General features: G+C 28.2%; 1 protein-coding gene across 1 annotated transcript in view; it reads right to left on the bottom strand.

The window, feature by feature from the left end:
* LOC129962145 (nephrin-like) overlaps window positions 1-24,160 on the bottom strand; it is a 132,409-nt gene that overhangs the window by 18,962 nt on the left and 89,287 nt on the right. Inside the window, exon 3 of the mRNA XM_056075883.1 lies at window positions 4,245-4,580. Coding sequence (XP_055931858.1) covers window positions 4,245-4,580 — 336 coding nt within the window. The remainder of the gene's footprint in view (window positions 1-4,244; window positions 4,581-24,160) is intronic.

Here is a 24,160-nt window from a genome sequence, read left to right as displayed (position 1 = left end):
TGCTTCTTTGATGAAAATCAAATATAACGCTAAAAAGGGACTAAAATTGCATTTACCATTGGTATATAATATGATATAAATAATAACGATAATAATATAAATAACGAAAAGAAATTTACAAAATTATTAGCCAGCAAAGAATCATTAGCAAGAAAGAAATAATCGTCAAATTTAATAAAATATAAATAAATATTTTATTATAATGAAATAAAGAACATCATTATAAAAAAGTCGTCCGAAAAAGAAAAAAAAATCATGGAATTATTTATGATAATTTCCTTGCTTAAGATTAAGACTAAATAAAATCTCAAAGGAAACTCTTAAAATGAAGATTTTGATAAAATAAATAGCAATGCTTTCGTCTCTCCAGGCAGTAGATTAAAAGATACATTATTTATTTCAATCTCTTTAGAATATTATTTTACTTTTTCCTTCCTGCTGAAATGGAAATTGCTTTGTTATAAATGTGCTAGCGCAATAAATAATGAAGCTGGTAAATCTACTCGTAGATAAGTAACGAGAGTATATCTTATGTTTCGAATATACGTAATATATATCTCCACATTAGAAGAAAACAAATCTATTAGTGATTCAGTAATTCTACCCTACAAAGGTCTCTTTATTGACAGTAATTACGTAACTGAAAGGATACCGACAAAGATAATCATAAACTGTTTACATATCCAGATTCTAATGAACAAAGTAAACGCTGCTTTCTAATTTAAAAGATTCTGCTTCAGACTAAACAGTTTAACTATATATTTTATTTAATTAATTCTACTTTAGTAATGAATTTAATTTCACAAGCAATATATGTATAACGTAATTCCCGATGTACAAGTCTACAATTAAGGAATTTGTTAATGAAAGTTTAGTCTAGAATTTCTATTGGATTAAATTATTTTAACTTAATGATCACTCCGCAAAGCTAAGCTCTCTCACTAAGCAAATCATGATGAAATCTATTTAAAGAACTCTTTTAGAGTGTCGAACTGCATTTCAGAGGGTGGAATGTAAAGAATTTCTCTTGCAAATCTATTTAAAGAGTTACGATTGAACTAATGGTGTGTTAAATCACGAGTGACAGAAAAGTATCGATTCTGTTTGAAGAAATACTGATGGCAGAGGGAAGAGAAAATTTCGACGATTGGGGAGATTCAGATTGGAACTTGAAGTGATTCTGCCATTCATTGGTTCAGACATCTACTAATGTTAGGTTTCGTTTTCTTTTAATTTTCTTTCATTGCAATTTTCCAATTTCTTGTTCATTTTAATTCCTTGCCTTTCCATTCTTAAGTGATAATAATTAAGTGCGATAAGTAACAAGTACACACCCATTTCCTATAATACCTAGATATTGCAGATGTAAAAAATTGCATAAGTTTTGTATCATAAATATGAAGATAATTCTGCTCAACTCTTGCATAAGTTTTTTAACTTTTTTTTTAAATTGTTAGATTAATATACCTACCACTTTTTTGTTGAGATAATGCTTTCATAATATCTACATTAATAGAAGAAATAGATTTTCTACCCAATATTTTTAACTTACACATAGTTAATATTTCTAAATCATTTTATTGGCCTCATTTTAGAGTGCCCACCTTTTCTTCCAAACTTTTTCATAAGCAATATACAAATACTACTGTTTTATTTTCAGCTTAATGTCCCGTACAGAAAAAAATCTGTTAGTGTATCATTAATTATATCTTTCAAAAGTAAAAGTATCTCTATTCTACTATTCTTTATTAAAAATGAATAGTGAAGTTGAAAAATTGCCAAAGAAATCCATTGTGAATGATTTGCATTTTCAGAAATTAATTTTGATAGGATCTATAATTAATCTAATTGTAATTTTAATACGTTGATTTTAATGTGCTGTTTTATACTAAACCTTATTGTGCCATTAACTTAACTCTATCTAATTGCTGAATTCAATATCGCAGGTAATTATGCAAAATAAAATTCGTCATGATGAATCTGAAAAAGAATTTAAGAATGTGTTAGTATAAAATTGTTATTGCTTCAAAATATTTTAATTTTATGTTTATTCCAATTTTTGACAAGCAAACCTTGACATCATATGAATAAATATGAATGGAATTGCACCTATTACAAAATAAATTTTCACATTTAATTTATACTCTTTTCATCTTATTTGAAGTCTCATATTCTTCATATTCATATTTTTATCAATTGTACTGCTAATACAATGATTAGAATAAAATATTTATCGACACATTACTTTTATTGATTCATATTTAATACATTTTTTAAAAATGGATTTTAGTTTACTGTCCTAATATTTATTTTCTTTTTTATGTCTAAGTTGTGAGAATTTTCTGATATTGTTTTTCTAAAGCTCCAATCGTCTGAGTTTTGAAATTTTCTGATATTGTTTTTCTAAAGCTCCAATCGTCTGAGTTTTGAAATTATCTTTTCGCCTTTTCCTTTGAATTTCTTTGTCTATGAATGAACTGATGAGGAAATTGTCTTAACAAGTAAATGAAACTCCACTCCTCTCTAAGAAAAAAAAATGTATCTTTTCTTTAGCGATTGATAACAATAATGTACTTTATTTCTTTTCGTATGTAGTATCAAAGATTATTTCTAATATAGTAAGATTATGTAATTCTAAGATGACATATCATTGTTGAAATTGCATAAACTTCAACAATGTGAAAAACATGAAAGAATAAATTTCAAAACGTGAAAAACATGAATGTACTTTCTATTTACCCATCAGATTTCTGTTTTAAGCATTCTTCTTACCTCACTGGAAATCTTAAAGTCTATATATGACTAGTCAATATGATCATCTCTTTTAACAGAATAATCAAATGTATTTTTTCTTTACAATGCATGCTAGTTTAATTCTATGTTATAGTTAGGTAACTTTCTCATTTACGCTCTAAAAATTAGTTCTAGTGTTGAAATTACCAAGTAAAAATCCCTCAGAATATGATGTGAGGACGAATATATACACATAGGGTACGATATGTGAGAAATGAGCTATCAAGTATGTAAATTACAAACGAAATTTGGCCGTAAATATGCTAAACTGCAGTAAACTATGTTCTGTTCCCTTCACAAACATATGCTGAATACATTAAAGTTGGTATTCCATAACAGGATTTGTTGCAGATACTGCTTTTAATTCAAGCATTCTCAGTTTTAGAATTCAATATGGGTTGCTTAATGTTAAATGATAGATCGATTAACTCTTAGTTCAAAGAGCATGAAATTAATCACTTTTACGCTGTCAAGAATTTTTGGTCGATCGTCAAGCATGCTGCGAGGAATCTATAACCCGATGAAAGTTGTTATGCATAGAATAGTTGTCTTTAAAGCCGTTGAATGGGAAATGAATGGAGAATTTAGAGATGGAAAATCATTGATCAGAAGTATGTTTCAGATGAAAATTGATTTACGTCTAACTTCAAAACCATTAGAAAAGATGATTAAAATACTTAATAAATCAAAATTTTCAGTGGGAAGTTTTATTGCTTTGTAATAAATTTCAATTTATACTCAATAGCAATTAATATAATTGATATTTGTATATAAAAACATGATATATATATATATATATATATATATATATATATATATATATCAAGATTTTACCATATATTAAAATCTTATTGAGTTATTTGAATGTTCCATAGTTATAAAGCATTTTAATTATAACAAATTGTATTACTAATGTAATGTTTCAAACTTTCAATTTTTCTATGTCTATAAATTTTAATAACAATTTAAGAAGAGTAATATTATGTCTAAAGAATTCAGGAAAACTCTTGGTGGACAGTCCTTGTAATCGAGAAACCTATTTGAAAGGTAAGAACCCTACCTTAGCCAGAATTCCTTTTTAAAATTTCTTTAGCATATTACCAAAAGCAAATTCCATCATGGTGACTTCAATATGCGTCATTCCATCATATACAAGGAGTCTACAATTACATTAGGTTTCAACCAGAAGATCTACCCAAATATGCCTGAATCACACCAGGGCTATTTGATGTTAAACAAAAGTCATTGAAAGAAAGACCGTGGCTAGAACTTTTTCAAAACAATAAAGTTCAAATGATAAAAATTCTGCTAACTGCTGCCTTAAATGGTTTTAATGTACAAGTTTTTTTTTTAATTCTCTAATTAAGATATGAGAGACAGCGCAAGTTACTTTATTCCTTTCATCTCATATTGCGACTAGAAATGCTCTAAAAAAAACCCCATTCACTTGCCTATGACATTTAGCTTTACTAAACGATTTAATGTCCTTCCTCGTTTGTAGTCTATCCTGCACCTGTACTCTCCTTCGTCATCTTCTTCCACAGGCTCGAGCCTAATGTGTGCTGAAGCTCCTTTGCTAATGTTGAAGTAAGCTCTCGACCCGAGGATTTTACTGGAAAAATGTTTGGCATCGGATGGAACACTCCTGGCGTCGAGAGTGTAGATGGGATTGGCCAGATCCATCCTGTACCACAAGACGAGAGCAACTGCGTCATCGCTGGAAGGTGGACTCAAGGGACAAGGTAGATAGATTGTAGAGCCAACGACAGCATGGATTTCTGGAAATTCTATATCCAAAAAAAAAAAAATATATATAGTTATTTACAGTTTTACATCTTTAAGAAAGGAACCAGTATAAAGTATTCCAATAGAAATATACATATATGTCATTTCATGTGTTTGCGAATCGGTCAAATGAAAATAAAAACGCACATAAGTATGTGACTTTTGGAACATAATTTCAATACCAAAATTGTAAACTTTTTCTAATTGTGAACGGAATTCCTAATTGGGTAGACTGAATTTCTATCTATCTATCCGACTATATATAAACAGCAATATAAATTAAAAAAACCAAAAAAAGACCTCATCATTTCGCATGTATTTTCTTCAAATTTACAGACTTTTATACAATATTTTAGAATTCATTCGGTTCAAAATGCATACCATAATATAATATGATATTAAACATGAAACACATCATGTAATATAAAAGAAAGTTAAAAGAAAATCGCTATTGCTGACTTTGTTACCGAGTACTATATGTAAATGCATTAAGTTGTCCTGAATAATATAATCATCTCCATATTTTTTCGTAATACCTATAATCCATATATATTTTAAATAAGTAAAATACACGAATCAGTCGCCCTTGATCAACCATTGTACCGATTTCGATAATTTGTGTTTCATATGATCCTCGGGAAATATCTTTTGTTGGTCGCTCAGTAAGAAAAACGCGTCAAACACTACTTCATTAACTTTTCCCTTTGGTATAACCCGCCACAGGATATATATATATATATATATATATATATATATTAGATGAAGGCTAATTACACATAGAGGTATCATCAAGAACACTGGCATTTCACAAAATTTTAGTTTAGTTAGAAATAAAAAAAAGGAATCACTATTAAGTTTTTAGTGGGAAAAAACCCTCGAGAATGTCCCTAAGACGTAAGTGTAATACCGATATTAAATTATTCGTTTCATATGATATGTAAATTGGTTTAAAAACGTCATCAGTGGTCGTCTAAATCTTTCCCCTCAATTTTTGAGAGATATTTCAAAGTAAAAAAAAAATCATGAGATCTCAGCAATTCGATAAAACATTGTGCTAATTCTAGGTGGGAAATGGTCAATTTGCTTTAGCCATTTCTTTTAAATATAAAGATTTTATGTGACCAAGACGTTTCTTAGCGTGATTAGTGTAATAATTAATTTCCTAAATCTGTAAAATTAAAAAAAAATCTAGTATTACTCTAGAAGAAATATTCTCTCATAATATATATATATATATATATATATATATATATATATAAAGAAAGAGAGAGAACATAAAAGAAAGATTAAGAAATTTTTAGTATAGGTTTTTAAAATATTCTCTCATAATATTAACTCTTAAAATTATTTGTAAAATAAAAAATATAGATTATTTGATTCAGTGTTTGCTTATTAATTTAATGAATAAATAGATAAAAAAAGTATACAATATTTCTTGCTAAATAAAATATAATCAATGAAATCTAATTTATATATTTATATTTATATTACTATGTATATTCTATGATTGTATGTAGGAAAAGCACGTATTGATTATTTTAAAAATGAGAAAGAGGAATTTTCTTTTAATCCGCAAATACATAAAAATGATTTCCAGAATTGAACTTATTTTTATACTGGAATTACGAATTAATTATTTGAATTCATAGAAATGCCATCTAAATCTCTTTCTTCATTTTGCATAACAGAAAATGTGTACAATATGTTCTAATTAGATTGTTCTGAATTTTTCAAAGAAAATATATTTTTACTCAGAATAAAAGAAAAAATACAATAACGAAATTGATAATTAATTGAAGCGTGCAAATAAATTTAAATATTTCGTTTAGTATCATAAAAATTTCCGTATTTCGATAAAATTAGTTATAAAATTGATTTCATTGTTTAGTTATGGCTTGGATTTACATGTAGAATTTACTAAATATCTGAATATTTTTATGATAATTAAAAATATTTTTAAATATTTTTAAAATTTAACTTACGCATACATTATACACATATTATTTAATTTATGCAAACTTGTGCTAAACCGCGAGTTTGACTGTTAAATGGATTATGGATACATTTTATGTTAATATTTCCTAAAATTATGCTATAAAATAAATGTTTTTATCATTTAACCATTCTTTAGATGTTTTACTATTTGACCGGGGTAAATTCTTATGTAGCGTTCCCACGACATCAAGGACACGTTTTTGAATTTTAATTCGACTAAGGCGAGACTCTCGTCTGAGAGAAAGTTAGCCTAGCATTTTTCCCAGACAAGTGTTGTGGTTGGATTCGTTAGTTCAATGTTCTATAGTTAAAGGTATAATAATTAAATCCTAAAAGATATGAGCTGGGTAAAAAGAGCATACAATACAAAATATAAAATAAGAGTGTTTTTATTTGGATATAAGCGGCTTTTTATTTTGGCAATTTAAATTAATAAACGTGAAATTAATAGACACTTATACTTTCTCTCTTTAATAAAATGTGTTCGACTGCAGAAACTTTTCTATCGATAATTCGATGACCGATAGGTTTATTAAATATGTATAAAATGTTGATGCATTGACTAATTTTCATGGTTCTTACTAATATTGAATACGCAAAATTATATGCAATCAAGTTTAAACGCAATAGATAAAACTTCATGGAACAATGAAACATAAATAAAAAGACCTTGGAACAATAATATATAAAGTACTTATCTATTTTTTTTTTAAATTTCAAGATTTAAGCAAATATTATAATGTCAAAATATATTTATTTGTTCTCATGTTTGTTTTCATAGATATCTATCTATTCATCTATTGGAAAGAAAGCAACATCCATACAAACTAGTAAAATAGTTTTTAAAGTAGTTCGTTAAAGTTCATAAATTGAAATTAAAAATTTCTTGTATTTGCGGAAAAAAATATAAATGTATATACATGATAAATCAGTATATATGAAATGAAAATACATATGGTCTCAAAATATATAAAGAAGGAAATTCTAGTTTGTATCAAAAAAGAAAAAGAAAATTTAAGTTTGTCTCAAAAAAGAAAAAAAGACAGTTCTTGAAATAAAGTTTTAGTGTTAGTGATATTTTAATTTGACATCAAGTAAATTCATTATTTTTGAAAGTTCAATAGAAACAAGTTCATTGAATAGAAATGATCAATAAGCCTGGGCAAAAGGATATATGAGTTTTTTACTTGATCTTATGCATTTTCCTGATAAAAAAAAAAAAAGTACGAGAGAGACCATAAATATGTAATACAATTGGACAATAATACACTTAGTTTGCCTCATTTTTTTACTTTATGTACGAAGAGGAAGTATCACAATCGTCAAAAGAATTCTAAGAGATAGTTTTGATTATTCTTCATATTTCCAAAATCCCTGAATACAAACAACACATTTTTGAAATATTGTCTGTTTGTCTGTCCACCCTTTCCTCTATCTCTGAACATGTCCACTCAAAAAATATTTTGAGACGTAAGGATGAAATTTGGAGTATGGATTTTACACGAAATTTGAAGATTTCTATCCAGTTTTGAGCGAAATCATATCAGAGGGAGTCTGCCTGTCAGACTGTTAGAAAATATGTCAACACGATACCTAAAAGACGGCGAGAGCGCAATGGATGAAATTTGGTACATAGATTTATCATCTCAAATGCGGATTCGTTTGAAATGTGGATCCAAACCCGTCAAGGGTTAACCATCTGTTGGCATTTATTTTGAGCTATAAGTCATCAGTTATAGCAGATAAATGCTGTAATTCAAGAAAATCGATGATTTAAATAAGTAAAATCTGGTATGTGTTCTTGTGAATATAATTGTAATACTACGCAGAATTTGCTTTTAATCGAATTTGGTGTCGAAATTAACAATTCTGATTTCGGGTATGTGTATTGGCGATTTATCGCCAATGATCGCACTTTGGATTCAATAAAACTGTTGGATTACTACAAAATGGAATTTAACTATTTACAGTTCGCTAATGGCATGCATATTATACAAAAGTGATTTATCTTATACTACAAAGCACACAGCTATCATGAGTGAAAATAAAAATCTGAACATTGGTGGCAATCAGGACCAAGTACATGATGCACTGCATTATGCGGACAGTTAATAACAATTTACTAGACAGTACGCGAAAAGTTGTGGAAAAGCTGCTACCCTTGGATTCTTTGCATAACGTGAAAGGCAATAATGTTGAATGAATTGATTCTTAAAAAAGTTGAAAAATTAAATTGAATGGCATTCTAGAAAAAAATTCTTTCATTTTTTTTTTTTTTTTACTTATATTATTTTATCAGTAGTATCATTTTAGCAAAAACCATGGTTATTGCATGACAATGTGGAATAAAATGTTTATTAGAAGAAAATTCCATTTTTTAAAAACCTTTTTTTAATTAAAATTATTTCAATTGGCACTTAAAAAAATTAGGATTTAAACAATTACGTTTTATAGTAGGATAGAATATATCGCTTAACTAAAGTCGTCATTTTTGATGTTTAATTATTAAATCTGAATTAATCACCCTCTTAATTCTTTCCTCGGTGAATAAGCTGCTTTTTTTAAATTAATAATGCAATCAGTTTATTCCCTTTTAGCAGTTTGAAGAGCATGAATTGATCCCCTGTGGCAGGAAAATGAAGAAAGATTTTGTTATTGTATCCTTCATTCTTTCTCGTTTCTCGATTTCTTTCCTTCGAATTCTGAAGCATTAATAAAGAAACATTTTGCCATTCTCTAATGACACTTACAGTATTACATTCTCAATGAAATATTTTTTAAAGAGATAATATTTATTAAATGTTTCGAAATAATAATATTTTAAAATACATTGTGTAAAATTATAATCTCAACAATTTTTAGAAACGTTTTGAATAAATTTCACTTTTGGTTATTATTGAAAATTGAAAACATTATTAGTATTAAAATTTAATTATTTGAAGAGTTGTATGTCAATATGAATATCAAAATATAAATAAATCAAAATATATATTCTTATTTTTTTCTGAAATTCAATATTAACCTGAAATGTAAACACTTTATTAAAAAATATAATTAACAATTGAAAAGCAGTATCATTTAAGATGAAATGAAATAAATATATGTGCATTGAAATTAATAAAAAAAGTTTTACTGATACAAAATTATATACATTTTTCAAGTATAAAAATAAAATCGAAAAATTTCATAAAAAATGTATCATTATTAAACCGATAATGCATTTCAAAAATTTATAAAAATCAATATTATTCTCAAGATGAATTATTTTTACAGAATTTTAAATGTAATCTTTTTTTTCCAATTACATGATTTTTAATATGTATTATTTCGCTCCATATCGTTGAAGTTCAATCAAGAAAATAGTTAAGATTTTATTCACGACATAATTTTACATAATTTAGCACTGCATTCCCCTTCTGGAATATATTACAAAAATTACTTTTATCACTTATACTTTTGATGTGGTGCCTAGTTAACAGATAGGCATTCTGAAAGTCGAAAATAAATGCTGATTTTTCCTTAAAGCACTCATTGATATCAAGTTGATAAATGAAGGACATTGCAAGAGGAAAGAAGTTTTTTAAAAAATGAATATCCAAATAAACCAACAGTAGAAGAAAGGTGATAAACAACTTAATCCTATTCGAAATTTCCTTTTTTTTTTCGTTGACAAAAATTTTAGAGAACAAGAAGGCAAAATATATTAGACATTTGTTTAAAATAATAAGAAGCTGAGCAAAAAAATCCTTTAACAAAAAATTGAAAAAAAAAACACTCAAGAATAATGAACAAGATTCAGTCATACAAAGAAAAGAATTTTACTGAGAATGAATTCAAAGTATGAAGAGTTCAACAGTAAGAGTAATATTATTTTGAATTGAAAGCTCAATTGTTAAATACACTGACAAAAATTTCTTCAAACTTACCATTATTTATTTTTTTTTTCTCATAGTAAAGCAAAAACACCATCATTTTCAATCAATATTAAAATTTTATTCTGCATAACTATGAGTAAGAAACTGAGCAGCCTACTCATAACAGCGCTTAGACAGAAACAGACAGCATGGAATATCCAACAGTTTATGCATATAACTTTTGAGTAATAAAGCTGTTCAGTATTACAGAACCACTTCAATAACTAAGCTATGAGAAATGAGGATAGAAGGAATTGCTTGCGATAAAATATTTGTTAAGGTTAAATTTAAGTAGCTTTAAAAATAATTAAATTCATAAACTTTCAAATTATTGTGATACATTCATAAAATATTGAATTTATTATATATCCATATATAATGAAGTATGTAATATTGTACCAAGAAACCTATTTCATTTTACACAATTTTATAATTCCCTTATTTAGTTTTTATAATCATATAAGGATAGTTCAAAGTGGTTGGAAACTTTATTAAAACACTTATTTATACTTCAAATTGCTTTGATGACAAAGCAAAATAATATTCTTAAATTGCAGTTTTAAGACCATCAGTTTCCTTTTAAATTTTTTAGAATGATAGGAAATATTGACACTACCGACAAAAGTACTATGGGAAACAGATAAATGTTAAATAGGAAAAAAAGTGAAAAGAAACTCGCAAGAATTAATAAAGTAAATAAAAATTAAATTTGAGACTAAAAAACTCAAAAGGAGAATAATTTTTAAGGGCACAACAAATACGAGTAAGAATGAAGAATTTTAGAGTAAATGCTACTCTTTGATCTCAGAATTTAGGAACTTAAATTATGACAATTCTCTTAGATATTTAGACTAAATAATTATTTCTAGAGCATAAAAAATTCAGAGGGAACAGTTCCGGAACTTGGCAGTTAATGTTAAAATCTTTATATGGAAGAAAAGTGAGTTATTTTGAATTAAAGGTGAAAAATGGAGGTCGTTTTAGTTAAAAATAGATAAATTCAGATATTGTGTATTATAAAAGAAGGTTCGTCGTTAAAGTGTATAATTTTGTATTGTTCTCATGAGGATATGTCATTTTGCAATTTTTCGTTAATTATTATTATTAATATATATATATATATATATATATATGTAAAAAGTAAGGACCAACTGAAATTTCAACTATTTATTAACTTAAATAAAATACAATATTATTATTTACATGATTTCATTCTTTTGTAAGCAAAATTATAACTGAATTTTATGATGACACTAAGACATTTTTTTTAAAATTATTGTTTGAGACATCGCATAAATTATAAAAAAAGTATTCCATGGAGCACTTAAGACTTTTTTGATGAACACATATTGTTTTCTTTGATCATATTTAAAAAAAATATGTTTGGCTTCAATAAAACAGCTGTATAGTGCAGTAAACAGCACAACGTAAGGTTTTATAAAAAATATGAGTTATATGACTATCAAAATACTAAGTTTAACCCTTTATTGGGAAGGTGAAATTTTAGGACTAAACTGGGGAAGTGCGGTCTACGAGACCGCATTCATTTACACTCAAATTAAATTTTCTAATAAATATATTAGTATGAAAAACTGCCAATATATTTTGCAGATATTTTTCTTGATATATAGATATGTTTTAGAAATTTTTCAAAATATACTGTCATTGAAAAAAGTAAATGAGTTGGAACATATATTTTCTTCTCAAATTACATGTTATAATAAATAATATTCTTAAAAAAGCATATTACTTTTTACTTTTTAAATCATATTTATTTTTACAGTATATGAAGGTATATAGAAGAAAATATAATGTAAAATTCAACAATTATATGAAAAATTAAAAAAAAAATGACAATGTTTAAAACTGGCCCTTTTTTTATCGGCTTGTGTGACTTTAATAGCACGGATTTCTAGGACATTTTAAACATACAGGTTAAGAACTAGTATAAAAATCAACCTATAAATTATGTATATATATCTATTGGTATATTAATATATTTTATAAATTTTTCAAAATACATCATTACTAGAAAAATTGATTATGTTTGAAATTACATATCAAAATCAGTTCAATGCGAACTTTCATCGAAAAACTCTTCTGTACAATTATCCTTATCACTAAAACCACTTTCTGCTTCATTTAAAAGTGTTTGGAGCACTGCTTCATAATAGGATCAGTAAACTGGATGATATTTCTGGCCCCAAATTTTAGCGCCCTCTGCTAAGCCTTTTTTATCACTGGGACACTAACAGGGAGATGCGGTCTTAGAGACCGCGCTCGAAGAAATAACTGAATTATTTAAAAAAGCCTCTGCTGAAATCGGTTGAAAAAGTGCGCGTGTATTGAAGGTCACAAAACAGGAAGCTACAGGGTCAATCCATTCAATTGAGCAAAACATAGAATAGGGGTGATAGAAAATCCACCTTTAGCGGTCTCACAGACCGCGCGTCCCCAGTTAAGGGTTAAAAATAAGTTTTTAAAAGAGTATCAAATGACCAAATTACATAAAACATTTAATTGAAAAATTCATGGAGCATTTAACCTAGAAGAAAATGTAGTCGTCGAATGCGGCTAGTTTTAAAACAAATGTAAATTTTTATAAAGGATTTTTATCATTATTTCCGAATATTAAGTTCCTTATACAAGCTGAACATTCAACATTCGTTTCTTTCAGCACTTTTTCCGATGCGTAGCACGTAAATACGTATTTTTTTAGCTTTAATCTTATTAAAAACATGAAATATGTTATCTTTTTTTCGCTCCACCCTATTCCACATATGCATAAATTAACTCATATTTGAGCAAAAATATTTTATTTTTGTTTTTGTTTAAAATTATATACACAAACCTGAATACATTTTTAATCAGACTGGATATTAGTTCTTGTTTCAGCATATACTATGATTCTTAGAAAAAACATTTTCTTACTTATAAACACAGGAAGAAAAATATTAAATATGCCATAAGTAAATATTTTTAACAATAGTCATTAGAGGAACATTAGAGATCTTTAGAAAAATTAAGTGCAAAGTAATGGAAAAATTATACAAAACATGGAATAATATTTTTTTTCTAAGTTAAGCAGACGAAGAAATAAAACGAGTTAGTCTTCGGTTTTAACAATAAATTGCATTAAAGAATTGTTTAATATTTGCGATGCATAAACAAAAATTAAGCAACAGAATAAATAGAAAATCAATAAATGTACTTCGCAAGGTGAAAAATCAGAAAAAGCATTGCAAGATAAAATGATACTTAAAAGAAATTTATAAAAATGCTTTCAGATAGTTTGCATATTTTAGCATATTTTCGCTTTATTAAGGATTTTAAATGCGTTTATTCTCTTATTTTTGATGAGTTTTAAATCAATAAGTTATTTCTTTAATGAAATCAGTTAATTTTAAATATTATAAATCAGGAATACTGCATAGGAAAATAATAAGAACTAAGATTATTTTTCAGTAAATTCTATTGCAGAATTATTAGGATTTTTTTCACTTAAAAGCTGAAATTATTTAACTGTATAAGATGTTTGATCGACTTTCAATTATTCTTTTTATTGTTGTTTGGGCACTTGGATCTTTATTATGGATTCACACATAGCAGTATTATTGTTGTTTATAATGCCTCTTGCCATTGGACAAGCTCGCTGACTAACTCATCGATTTTAAGCCAAGGGAGCGTTTCTTGTTTTAGTAGCACCAACTAGGGCCAAGGGTACGTCTTAGCTACCCACGCCTCACATTCTCGTACACAATGTTTTTTTTTACAAGGGAGCACATTCACACATCTTACAGATGAAGAAAAACCAAGCCTGAACCGGGACTCGAACCCAGGACGCCCAGATCACGGGAAAGACGCGCTACCCCTATGCCAGGACGCCGGCGATTCGTAATATGAATTCAGGGAATAAATAATTTTCTAACTATGCGAAGTGTTTTAAAATGTAATCGAAGGTTAAATACTTCAGCTAAATTTATATTACTTACAATATATGAAAAATGAGAACATGAAGAAATAAAAAAAATATATGTTTTATATTGGAAATTTAAAGATTAATAGATAAAATAAGGATATATATATATATACATAGATTTTCAGATTTTTTTTTCGAACTGCCATTCAGGTTATTTTTAATTGAAAAAGAAATATCGTACATTTCTTTTACTATTACGAGACGAAAAAAGTTGCTTATGAATCCCGCTTAGTTACTTTAATGCACTCAAATGCTCGAAATGTAAGAAATGATCATTCTGAAGAAACTCAAACATGCAGCATCGATTAAGAAGGATCACGTTCTCACGTTTTTGAAGGAGCAAACAAACACTTATATACTCGAATGTTAGATGTATTTTTGCCCCTTTCCATTAGTAAAGAGAAAAGTCAAATACAAATTAACAGGTTATTCAAGATTTATTGGTTAAACAAGAGTCCTGTTTTAATTCAATTATCTTCAATGTCATCCTCGTGTATGGTTTGTTTATAGATTTATTAGTTAACACACGAATGAATAAAAAAGAATTATTTTTTTAAAGCCAATAAAAATTATGTTTCGAAAATCGTTTGTAATTAAACTTTTTATTTAAGAAACAGTGATTAATTATCGATTTAATAATTTTATATTTCTCCTATATCTGATCTTTTGCTGCGACTAGTTTGCCTAGACCGATTCTATAAACTGTTTTTGAAACACATTGTAGATGTTGGAAGCAGTGGGATGGTTGCCGTTGGTGCAGGTTGGTTAAACCGCTGTAGAAATGCATGTTTAAAATTTAAACTACTTTTTTTAATTAATCTGCCTCAGCTGAAAACATTAAGTTATCATTTCATTCAATTTCCTTTTGAATCAATCTACATTTAATAACTATTGAAGGAGAAACAAGAACCATGCACAGAAGGTTAGCATAAAAATGATACGGTTCTTCACTAATTTAGCAAAGGAGAAAGATACTTTCAATATTTCTTCGACCAAGTCTTCATTTTAGGAAAACTTCAGGTGAAAGAGTTATTTTTTCTAAATTCTTTATTTACCTAAAATAAAATTTGATTTAATTTATCATTATCATTTTCTTGTTCATTTTGTTGAATATTTATAAAACGTTTGACTGAAAAACATTAAAGTAGGGGACTCGAACTTCTAGAACGAAATATCGTCGTATGATAATGTTTAAGGTTTAATTCGTCAATTCCTCCCTCTGTCGTTGCATTGGTGTTTAATGATTTTTCACCATGCTATTTACAGCAAGAATTTCAGAACACATCAATAATAGAATCAACGATTTTAAATTGTTGGAATGAATTGATTTTCTATTAATGCATGTCAAATCTTGCTGATTGTTTGCATTTAGGAATCGGTTTTACACAAAATTTAAAATAGTAACGCTGTTCAAGTTTTTCAGTTATTATTTCAAGTATGAAAATCTGAACAGCGGTCACTTATATTTCTTAAATTATCAACTACCAGGCAGTAATTAGGAGCCGCCACAAAAATGGGGTAAATAATCCCATCATGCGAGTCAATGTCACATTCATACCTGTATCCAACTATGCCTCTTCATGTTTGTATAAGGAGAATGAATTGACGTCTGGTGGTTTCTGAAGAAACATATCAGTAAAGATTCTTGTTCTGAATAAAACTGATAAAGATTGTTAACTAAGATTTAGGATTCTAATCCCTTATAAAACTTCTGGAACTATTCTTAATTCTCTTGGGAGAAATAGAGAGGAATTCTAATTACCAATAATGGATTAAGAGAAGAACAATCACACTAATGATCCAAAGGAACGATCTTATTTATTTTCCTGTTGTTTAGACTTCCAGCATGTGCACCCTCTAAACCAACTAGAAAAGTAGGGCGCATTTCTTAAATAAACGTTTATAAAATGTGAAATTTATGAGATTAAATGTTAAAATTAGATCGTAAATGGATAAAGGTTAATAAGTTCAGTTAATTGGAACAGTTTTTGTTTAAAAAGAAATGAAAATAATGTAACCGTACAATTAAAAAAAAATGGTATAATTTGATCGAGGAATTAGTTGAATGAGTTGGTAATTAAATAATTAAAACTAAAAGTACTCTTACTGAAATATTTACATTTGTATTACAACAGTAGAAACAATTTGGAAATGCAAAAATAAATAAATAAATTTAGATATAAAAATCTATGAAATCAATTACATATTCACGTCATTGGCATGTCTGCATATTTCTTACTTTCTGACACACTTCTTCAAAATCTAGTTCTAATTTCCTTTTTTGACACTTCCAATGTTAGCTCGCTTTGTAAAAAAAGGTAGCACCCTCCGTTCAACGAATTCTTTCACAAGAATGTTTGCAACTGTCGTAGATATTTCTTTTTATGACATTCCTTTTTTATTGTTAATCTAATGATAACTGCAGCCATTGACTGCAGCTACATCATTTTTTTTTTGTAAAAAAAAAACAAAAAAAAAACAGATACAGCAAGATTTAACCTTACCGTTTGTGCGTTTCCCTACAATACAAATAACATATTAGTAAAATTCTATTAAAGTCAGAAATTCCAAACGGTAATTATCAGCTTGTTGGAAAAAGTTAAAAGAATAGCCTAAGTCAGGCTTTCTTAGTTACCTGCGGAAAAAGTATGAAGGCGAAATTTTTTTCTAGTATATCTCTCATAATACACACAACCAATGGAAAATTAAAATGTGGAGAAAATTCCTTTTCAGTTTTTCTTCGAAATTTCTACTGTAACCCTTCATTGGGTGAAGAATTTGCTCCAGCATGTTCAAATATGTAATAATTTTGTAAGTTATTAAAGGTAAGGTACGACGAGACGTAAAAAAATCACACAAATCTATTTTATTAATGGCGCGCGCATTTAATTGGATGTTGCCTGATATATTGTGACACACAATGCTGCTTTTTTGCGTGGTAAGATTCATTGCTTATTATAAATATTACCACATCTTCCTTCCTTAAAACTAGTGAATAAAACATTCCAATTACTAAAAAAAATTATTAATAAAAATCCTTTGGAATGATAAATGAATAATTACAAAGGTTAGTAACATATTATTCTTTCTAATCCTTCTAGTGGTTTTTCCGCAGCGTCGAGATCGGATTGCCAAAAAATTAGTAATCACTGAATTTAAGATGAAATTCAGTGCATCATTAACTAATGGAAAAGGATCGTTAAGGAAGCTAAATTATTGTGAGGGAGACTTACCAGTATTTTAAATAGAATGTACTGGGATTGAACAAAAAAATATCTTCAAGATTAGGAGGAAAAATATTTTTGGTATGGCAAATAACTTCTGCATTTTTCTTTAAAGTATTCACATCAACTGTAATAATAATATATGAATGGAGATCATCTGAAGCAAAAAAAAAGCGTAGCAGAAATCAGTTTCGATGCGTTGTTTTCATATTAAAATCATCACATTTTACAATCATTGTTTGAAACGTTCTTGATATTTGATTGTGTGCGTGTATGTGCCATCAGTTTTTCATAAATATTCTGATGATGGCATTCTAGGTGACTATTGTACAAAAGATAGCAAATGGTTTTCGGCAATTGCTTCAAAAGGCATATGATTAGTTTCAATTGTAAACCATGATAACTCATTGAAATCCCCCCTCCCACCTTTTTTTTTCCATCTATTATTACAATTATGTAAAAGATAATGGACGTTAAACCTTTATCATCAGAAAAAATATCCTTTATTCCTGCACTTTTTCTAAAAGTGATAGTTTATTTTTTTAAATTTAAATCTACACCGGTGGGTAAAGTGACCTTTCTTGTTACAGTTCCTGAAAAAAAAAAACATTTAGCATGAAAATCATGTGACAAATTGCAACTCCAACTCATCTACTAATAGTTCCTTAATACAAGGGATATTCAAATAAAAAGGTACGAAATGATACTATGGGTATAAATGAAAACTTTATTCAAAGTATACACCATAGATCTGAGCACAACGATCCCATTAATTGATGAGACGAAGGATTCCTTGTTCCCAAAATTCATGTGGCCGTGACCAGACCAAGTCGCTCACAGCGCCCTTGAGTTCGCCGTCCAAGGTCCGCTACTTGTTGAATTCCTCGACCACTGAAGAACCATTAACTCCGATGTGTACTGTGAGACACTCCGATGACTATGCAAGTCCATCAAGACAAAAGACCGGGGCTACTCACGAAGGGTGTGTTTCTGCACCATGATAACGCGCGTCCACACGTCTCCAGGGTCACACACGCGGAACTGGCCGAGTTCAAGTGGGAGCAGCTCGACCATCCGTCCTACAGACCAGACAAGTCACCCCGCTAGTTTCATATGTTTGGTCCCCTGAAATAACATCTGAAAGGGAAGCACTTCAACTTGGACGGTGAACTCAAGGACGTTATGAAGGACTGGGTCTCATCACGGCCACAGGAATTCGGGGAACAAGGAATCCTTCGGCTTGTTAATCAATGGAATCGTTGTGCTCAGGTCTACGGTGTATACTTTGAATAAAGTTTTCATTTATACCCACAGTGTCGTTTCGTATCTTTTCATGTGAACAACCCTTGTATGCACAAGTTTTTGCTTTAAAGCAGTACAGTTTTGGATTTTTCACTGTAAAATGTTTTTTTTTTAATTAAGAACTATTTTTCCATTAATGTTACTTGCATACATTTATTTATATTTATACGTGTTCACTTGCACTGCATATATCAACTGCCTTATTTACTGCTAGTTCGGCTTCAGCGTATAAAAGTTTCCATACTTTATCAGAGCAAAAGTTTATGAATAATTTGATCATGTTATAAAATATTTTGCAAAGAATCAAAAAAGTAGTTCACTTTTAAGTTTTTAGCTTAGCTAGATCACAATCAAAAAGCTCGTACAGGCCTTGCAGATTAAAAACAAATGAAAAAAAAATGCTGAAAGCACTTGCTAAACTTTTCTTTATTTATCTTTATATTTTTTTGTCCCAGCATTGGCTAATACAAAAGTTTTAGAAATCATAATTGTTGCCTGTCCATATAGCTGACATAAAAATGACTGCTTGAACTTGAACATCTATGTTTTATTCATTAACTATGTAGCAGCTGCTACAAATAAAATTTTACTGCCAGAGATTCCATTTGGTAGCCATATTTTCTTCCCTAACCTTCAATTCAGGAGGAAGGCGAGCAAAAGCATAATTATTTTCTACAGACATGTTTAGAAAAACGCTTCAGAGCTCTTATTCATCTAAATAACATTCAGCTGGCAATCCTGATATCGTGTATTATCTTTGTATATTATTAAAAGGAAAATAGGCGCGATATTATATCAAACAGAAGCTAAATCCATTTTATTAATGATGCAACTGGTTATTGCTAGATGTATTTAAGTACAAAATGCTGCTAAACGTGTTTTATGGTTCATAGTTTATTATAGATATTGTTATAAGGCGCAAGTGAAGAAAAAATCATAATTAGTGGACTTAAACAGTTTTTTTTTTTTTTTTCCTTTTCTACAATTCTAGATGTAATAATAAATATTTGTAGGAATGTTTACATGAAAAAAAAAAAGAGCCGTTACAAGAAAAGAAGCATTTATTTTCGGAAAATGAAAAAAAATGAACATTCTGGATTTTTAAGGAAATAAATAAAATTGCTAAGCTACAAATTAAATTAATTTTAACGTTGTAAATAAGAATGCAGATATAAGTAAGTATTAAAATTTGAAAAAAAAGTAACAAAATAAGACAGCGAGAAGAAAATGATATTCATTCGTAATCTTTTTCAAACTGATATTCAACGTCGTTATCTATGACTAGACCTCGTATTTCAAGAAGACTATTGGATTAGAGAATTTGTAGAATTTCAAGACAATTTTAGCGGGAAATTTTGGAAGCCAGGTTGAAAAGAATCAACACCTTTTTTAATAAAGTTAAACGAATTTTAAATGTCGTTATAATTTAATAGACAATATAACCAAACATTATAGAGAAAGAAATGTTTACGAATTTATTCGAACTCGTACACTTATTCAAAATTATTCTGAGCTGGAGGACTCCAATCAACTGATACAGAAAGAGGACTACGTAGGGAAAAATTTTCCTCGTCATATAAAAATGGAAGAAGGCAAAGAAGACTCCGGAATTAAGGCCGAATGAGTTAGGTGACTTCATTTAAACATACATTTTTTTTGCGAAATTATGATTTATTTTTTTAATATTCTTGCCGTTTGAGCAGGTTTCTTTGTAAAAGCCCTTAGAATTCTGTTTCTAAATCTATTTTTTGTGAAGTTACAATGATTTTTATATTTGCATTTACATAAGTTTTAAAGCTAGTCTAACATCTTTAGAAGCTGTTTTCTAAAATATAGAATATGATAGAATTCCCCTGACGGGAAATTTCATAAATGAAAATCTACTGAAAATTTTTCACTCAAATTTTGTGTAGTAATTTATCAATATGTTTTGCAGCTCTTGAACAAAAAATTAAGTGATCTATGCATTTAGAAATATTTTACAATTATTTTAGTGCTTCGCTATGTAAAAAAAGGAATATTTCTTGTTATTTATCAGTCGAACCGCAGTAATAGTCGAACAATTATTTATTCCCTATTTAAAGAAATGATACAGCTTATAAATATTAATATATTAGTTTTTTTATCTCAGAAACTAGATAATACTTTACTTCAACCATCTATGAAATTTTAGTAAATAATTTATAAACATCTAAGACTTTTGCTTTATACCTCTTTTTAGTAAAAGAAAAAAAATAAATTAAAAAAAACACTTTTGCCACTTAATTAATATATTTTTGTTCCGTGTTTTTTTTTTCAATATTTTTTATGTAAATATTTAAAAATATAACAATGTTTCAACTTTTTCCAAAAAATTCATCCCGAACGTAGTTATATACCATAAGTATTTTGGTATTTCTTTTTATACATGATATGAAAACAGAAAAAATTTAACAAGCTATATACTGATTTTTCCCTTATATAAATTATTTTATTATTTTACATATATGGGTTTCCAGTTTACCAGATTAAAAATTTGCATGCACGTTCTTCTAAAAACAGAAAATTTATTTTCAATTATTCTATAAAACTATTTTGACAATCGAAGTGAATTCTAAGAAATGAAAGCCTGTTATTTTCATTAAATAAATGTGTATTTTTTATCAAAATGCCATCATTTCAAATAAATGTGTTTCATTTCACTTCTGGAAACGAAATTCTTCAAGTTCACGTTATTTTAATGCAAACTTCTAAGGAGGCAAAAAAATTCTTAAAGATTTTTTTTTTTTCAAATTTAAGAAAAAGAAAAAATTTTGTCATTTAACTGGTATATTTTTGTTCCAAAGATGGATTTTTGCAACCTTTTTCTCCTATAAATATTTAAAAATATAGCTATTTTCGAACGTTTTCCAAAGCATTCATCTCGAATGTAGTCACAAAATGTAATATTTTGATATTTCCTTTCATATATAATAATAGAACAGAAATATTGAATAATGCTATACATTGATTTTTACTTGCATCGTTTATTTTATTATTTATTATGCATGAATTTTCAGTTTACCGGATTGAAAATTTGCATACTCGCTTTTCTTAAAACAGAATATTTATTTGCGGTTATACTATAAAACTATTTTGATAATATCCACGTGAAGATTAAGAAATAAAAGTCTGTTATGCTCATTAAGTATTAATTGCCCCTATGTATTTGATATCACCAACATTTCAGAAAAATGTGTTTAATTTTACTTCTGGAAAACGAATTCCTCCAAATTCATCTTATCTTACTGAAAACTTCTAAGGAGGGAAAAAAATTCTGAAATATTTTCTGAAAACAAGTTCTAATACACTCAAAGAATTTCTTACTTAGAAAAGAACTATTCTGAAAGAACATGATACTACTTTATAGTAGTCCGTGAGAGTACTTCTTCGTAATAATACATTGTAGATAATATTATCTCAAGAAGCAAATAACGTTACCTGATCACAAAGGAATTTTGAGAAGAATATTCGGCGTATCTTATAAAAGAAATATTTCTTCGGAAAAGGAGGAATATTTTAGAGAAGTAAACATGGGAAAAGGTTTTCTTTTTTCTTTTCTTTTGAAAGATAATGGTAAGATTATTTTTCTCCATTGAACAAGAAACTTGTATAAAGCATACTGATGTGAAGAATGAAGAAATATATTTACTTCAGGCTGTATTTGGATATAATTTTTAATTCTTGATATGTGCCATACATTTATATTTCAGCATAAAATTGTGTCTACTTTTTACTTTTATGAAAATCATTAATAGCCCACATTATCAAATCTTTAAATTGAAATTTCTCTATAAGGATTATGATTAAAATAGTTTTTGGAAAATTTGATTTCCAATTTCTCTATTGAACAAAAATCTTGTATAAAGCATACTGATGTGAAGAATAAAGAAATATTTATTCCAGAATGTATTTGGAAGGAATTTTTAATTTTTGATATGTACCATGAATTTGTATTTCAGCATAACAGTGAGTCTACTTTTTTACTTTTACGAATATCATTAATACTATACATTATAAAATTCTACAAAGATTTAAATTCAAATTGCTCTATAAGGATTATAATTAACATGAGGTTTACCAAGGGGTCATTTTGATCTCTCTGACAAAACGTTTCGTTAATTTTCATCAAGAAAATTACTGCCGTATTTTGTGAGAACATTTTAATAATTTTTTCTTACATTTGTAAGACATATAATCGCAACTTTTTTTTAAAGTTTGGAGGAATGTGTATAGTGATGATGTTACCCCGGAAAGGGGGTGCAGGTAGCTTCTGAAGGGTAAGACCCCTGAGTACCCGAGAGCAGAAGTCTGACTTCTAGCTCATATGAAGATGAAACTCACACATTTGCTTGCACAACCCTTTTTTACAGGGTGGCACATTCACACACTTCACAAATAGAACACAGATGAAGAACAACAATGCCCGAACCGGGGTTCGAACCCGGAACGCCCAGATCACGGGGAAGATGCCCTACCCTTAGGCAGGGACGCCGGCAATGTATACCTACTTTTACTGAAGGGGTCATTTTGACCATTTGAATACATATTGTTGAGAATATATACATTTATATTTAAATATGTAACGGCTTGATAGGGACAGAGATAGATATAGGTATAAATATAGAAATAAGTATGTATTAGTAAAATGTGTGTATATAAGAAGCAAGATGCCAAAGCCGAAAGTCAGTTAGATAGAAGCTATTATAAGTTGTTTGTAAGAAGATGTTTGGGTCAGTGTTTCGGTTTAAAATGATGGTAGAAGAATAGATGGTCTTGAAGACCTAAATTAGAAAATGAAGCTTTTTTTACTAAATAAACACAGAGAAACTGCCTTTTCATCAAACCACTCGTCAAGAAATACGCTGAAAATACAAAAGTTTTTCCCCTTTTAACTTCAATAGATAGGACAATTTATATTTTTTCTATTTAAATACCCAAAGGGGTCAATTTGACCCATTTGGAAGAAATAGGTATATGCCAACTCATGGTAAGTCTAGTTGTTAAAATTGTTTTTAAAAATTTTGAAGTACATTAAATTATTATCGAAACAGATTCATTACACTAGAGTTCAATTGACATATCGTGTTGTTTTAAGAGTATTTAATTATTATTTTCACAAGAAGAAACTGAAAATCTTAAAGAATCTT

Source organism: Argiope bruennichi, chromosome 2, assembly GCF_947563725.1.
Source record: "Argiope bruennichi chromosome 2, qqArgBrue1.1, whole genome shotgun sequence".
NCBI classification, from domain to species: domain Eukaryota; kingdom Metazoa; phylum Arthropoda; class Arachnida; order Araneae; family Araneidae; genus Argiope; species Argiope bruennichi.
This window is presented reverse-complemented; position numbering and strand designations above follow the sequence as displayed.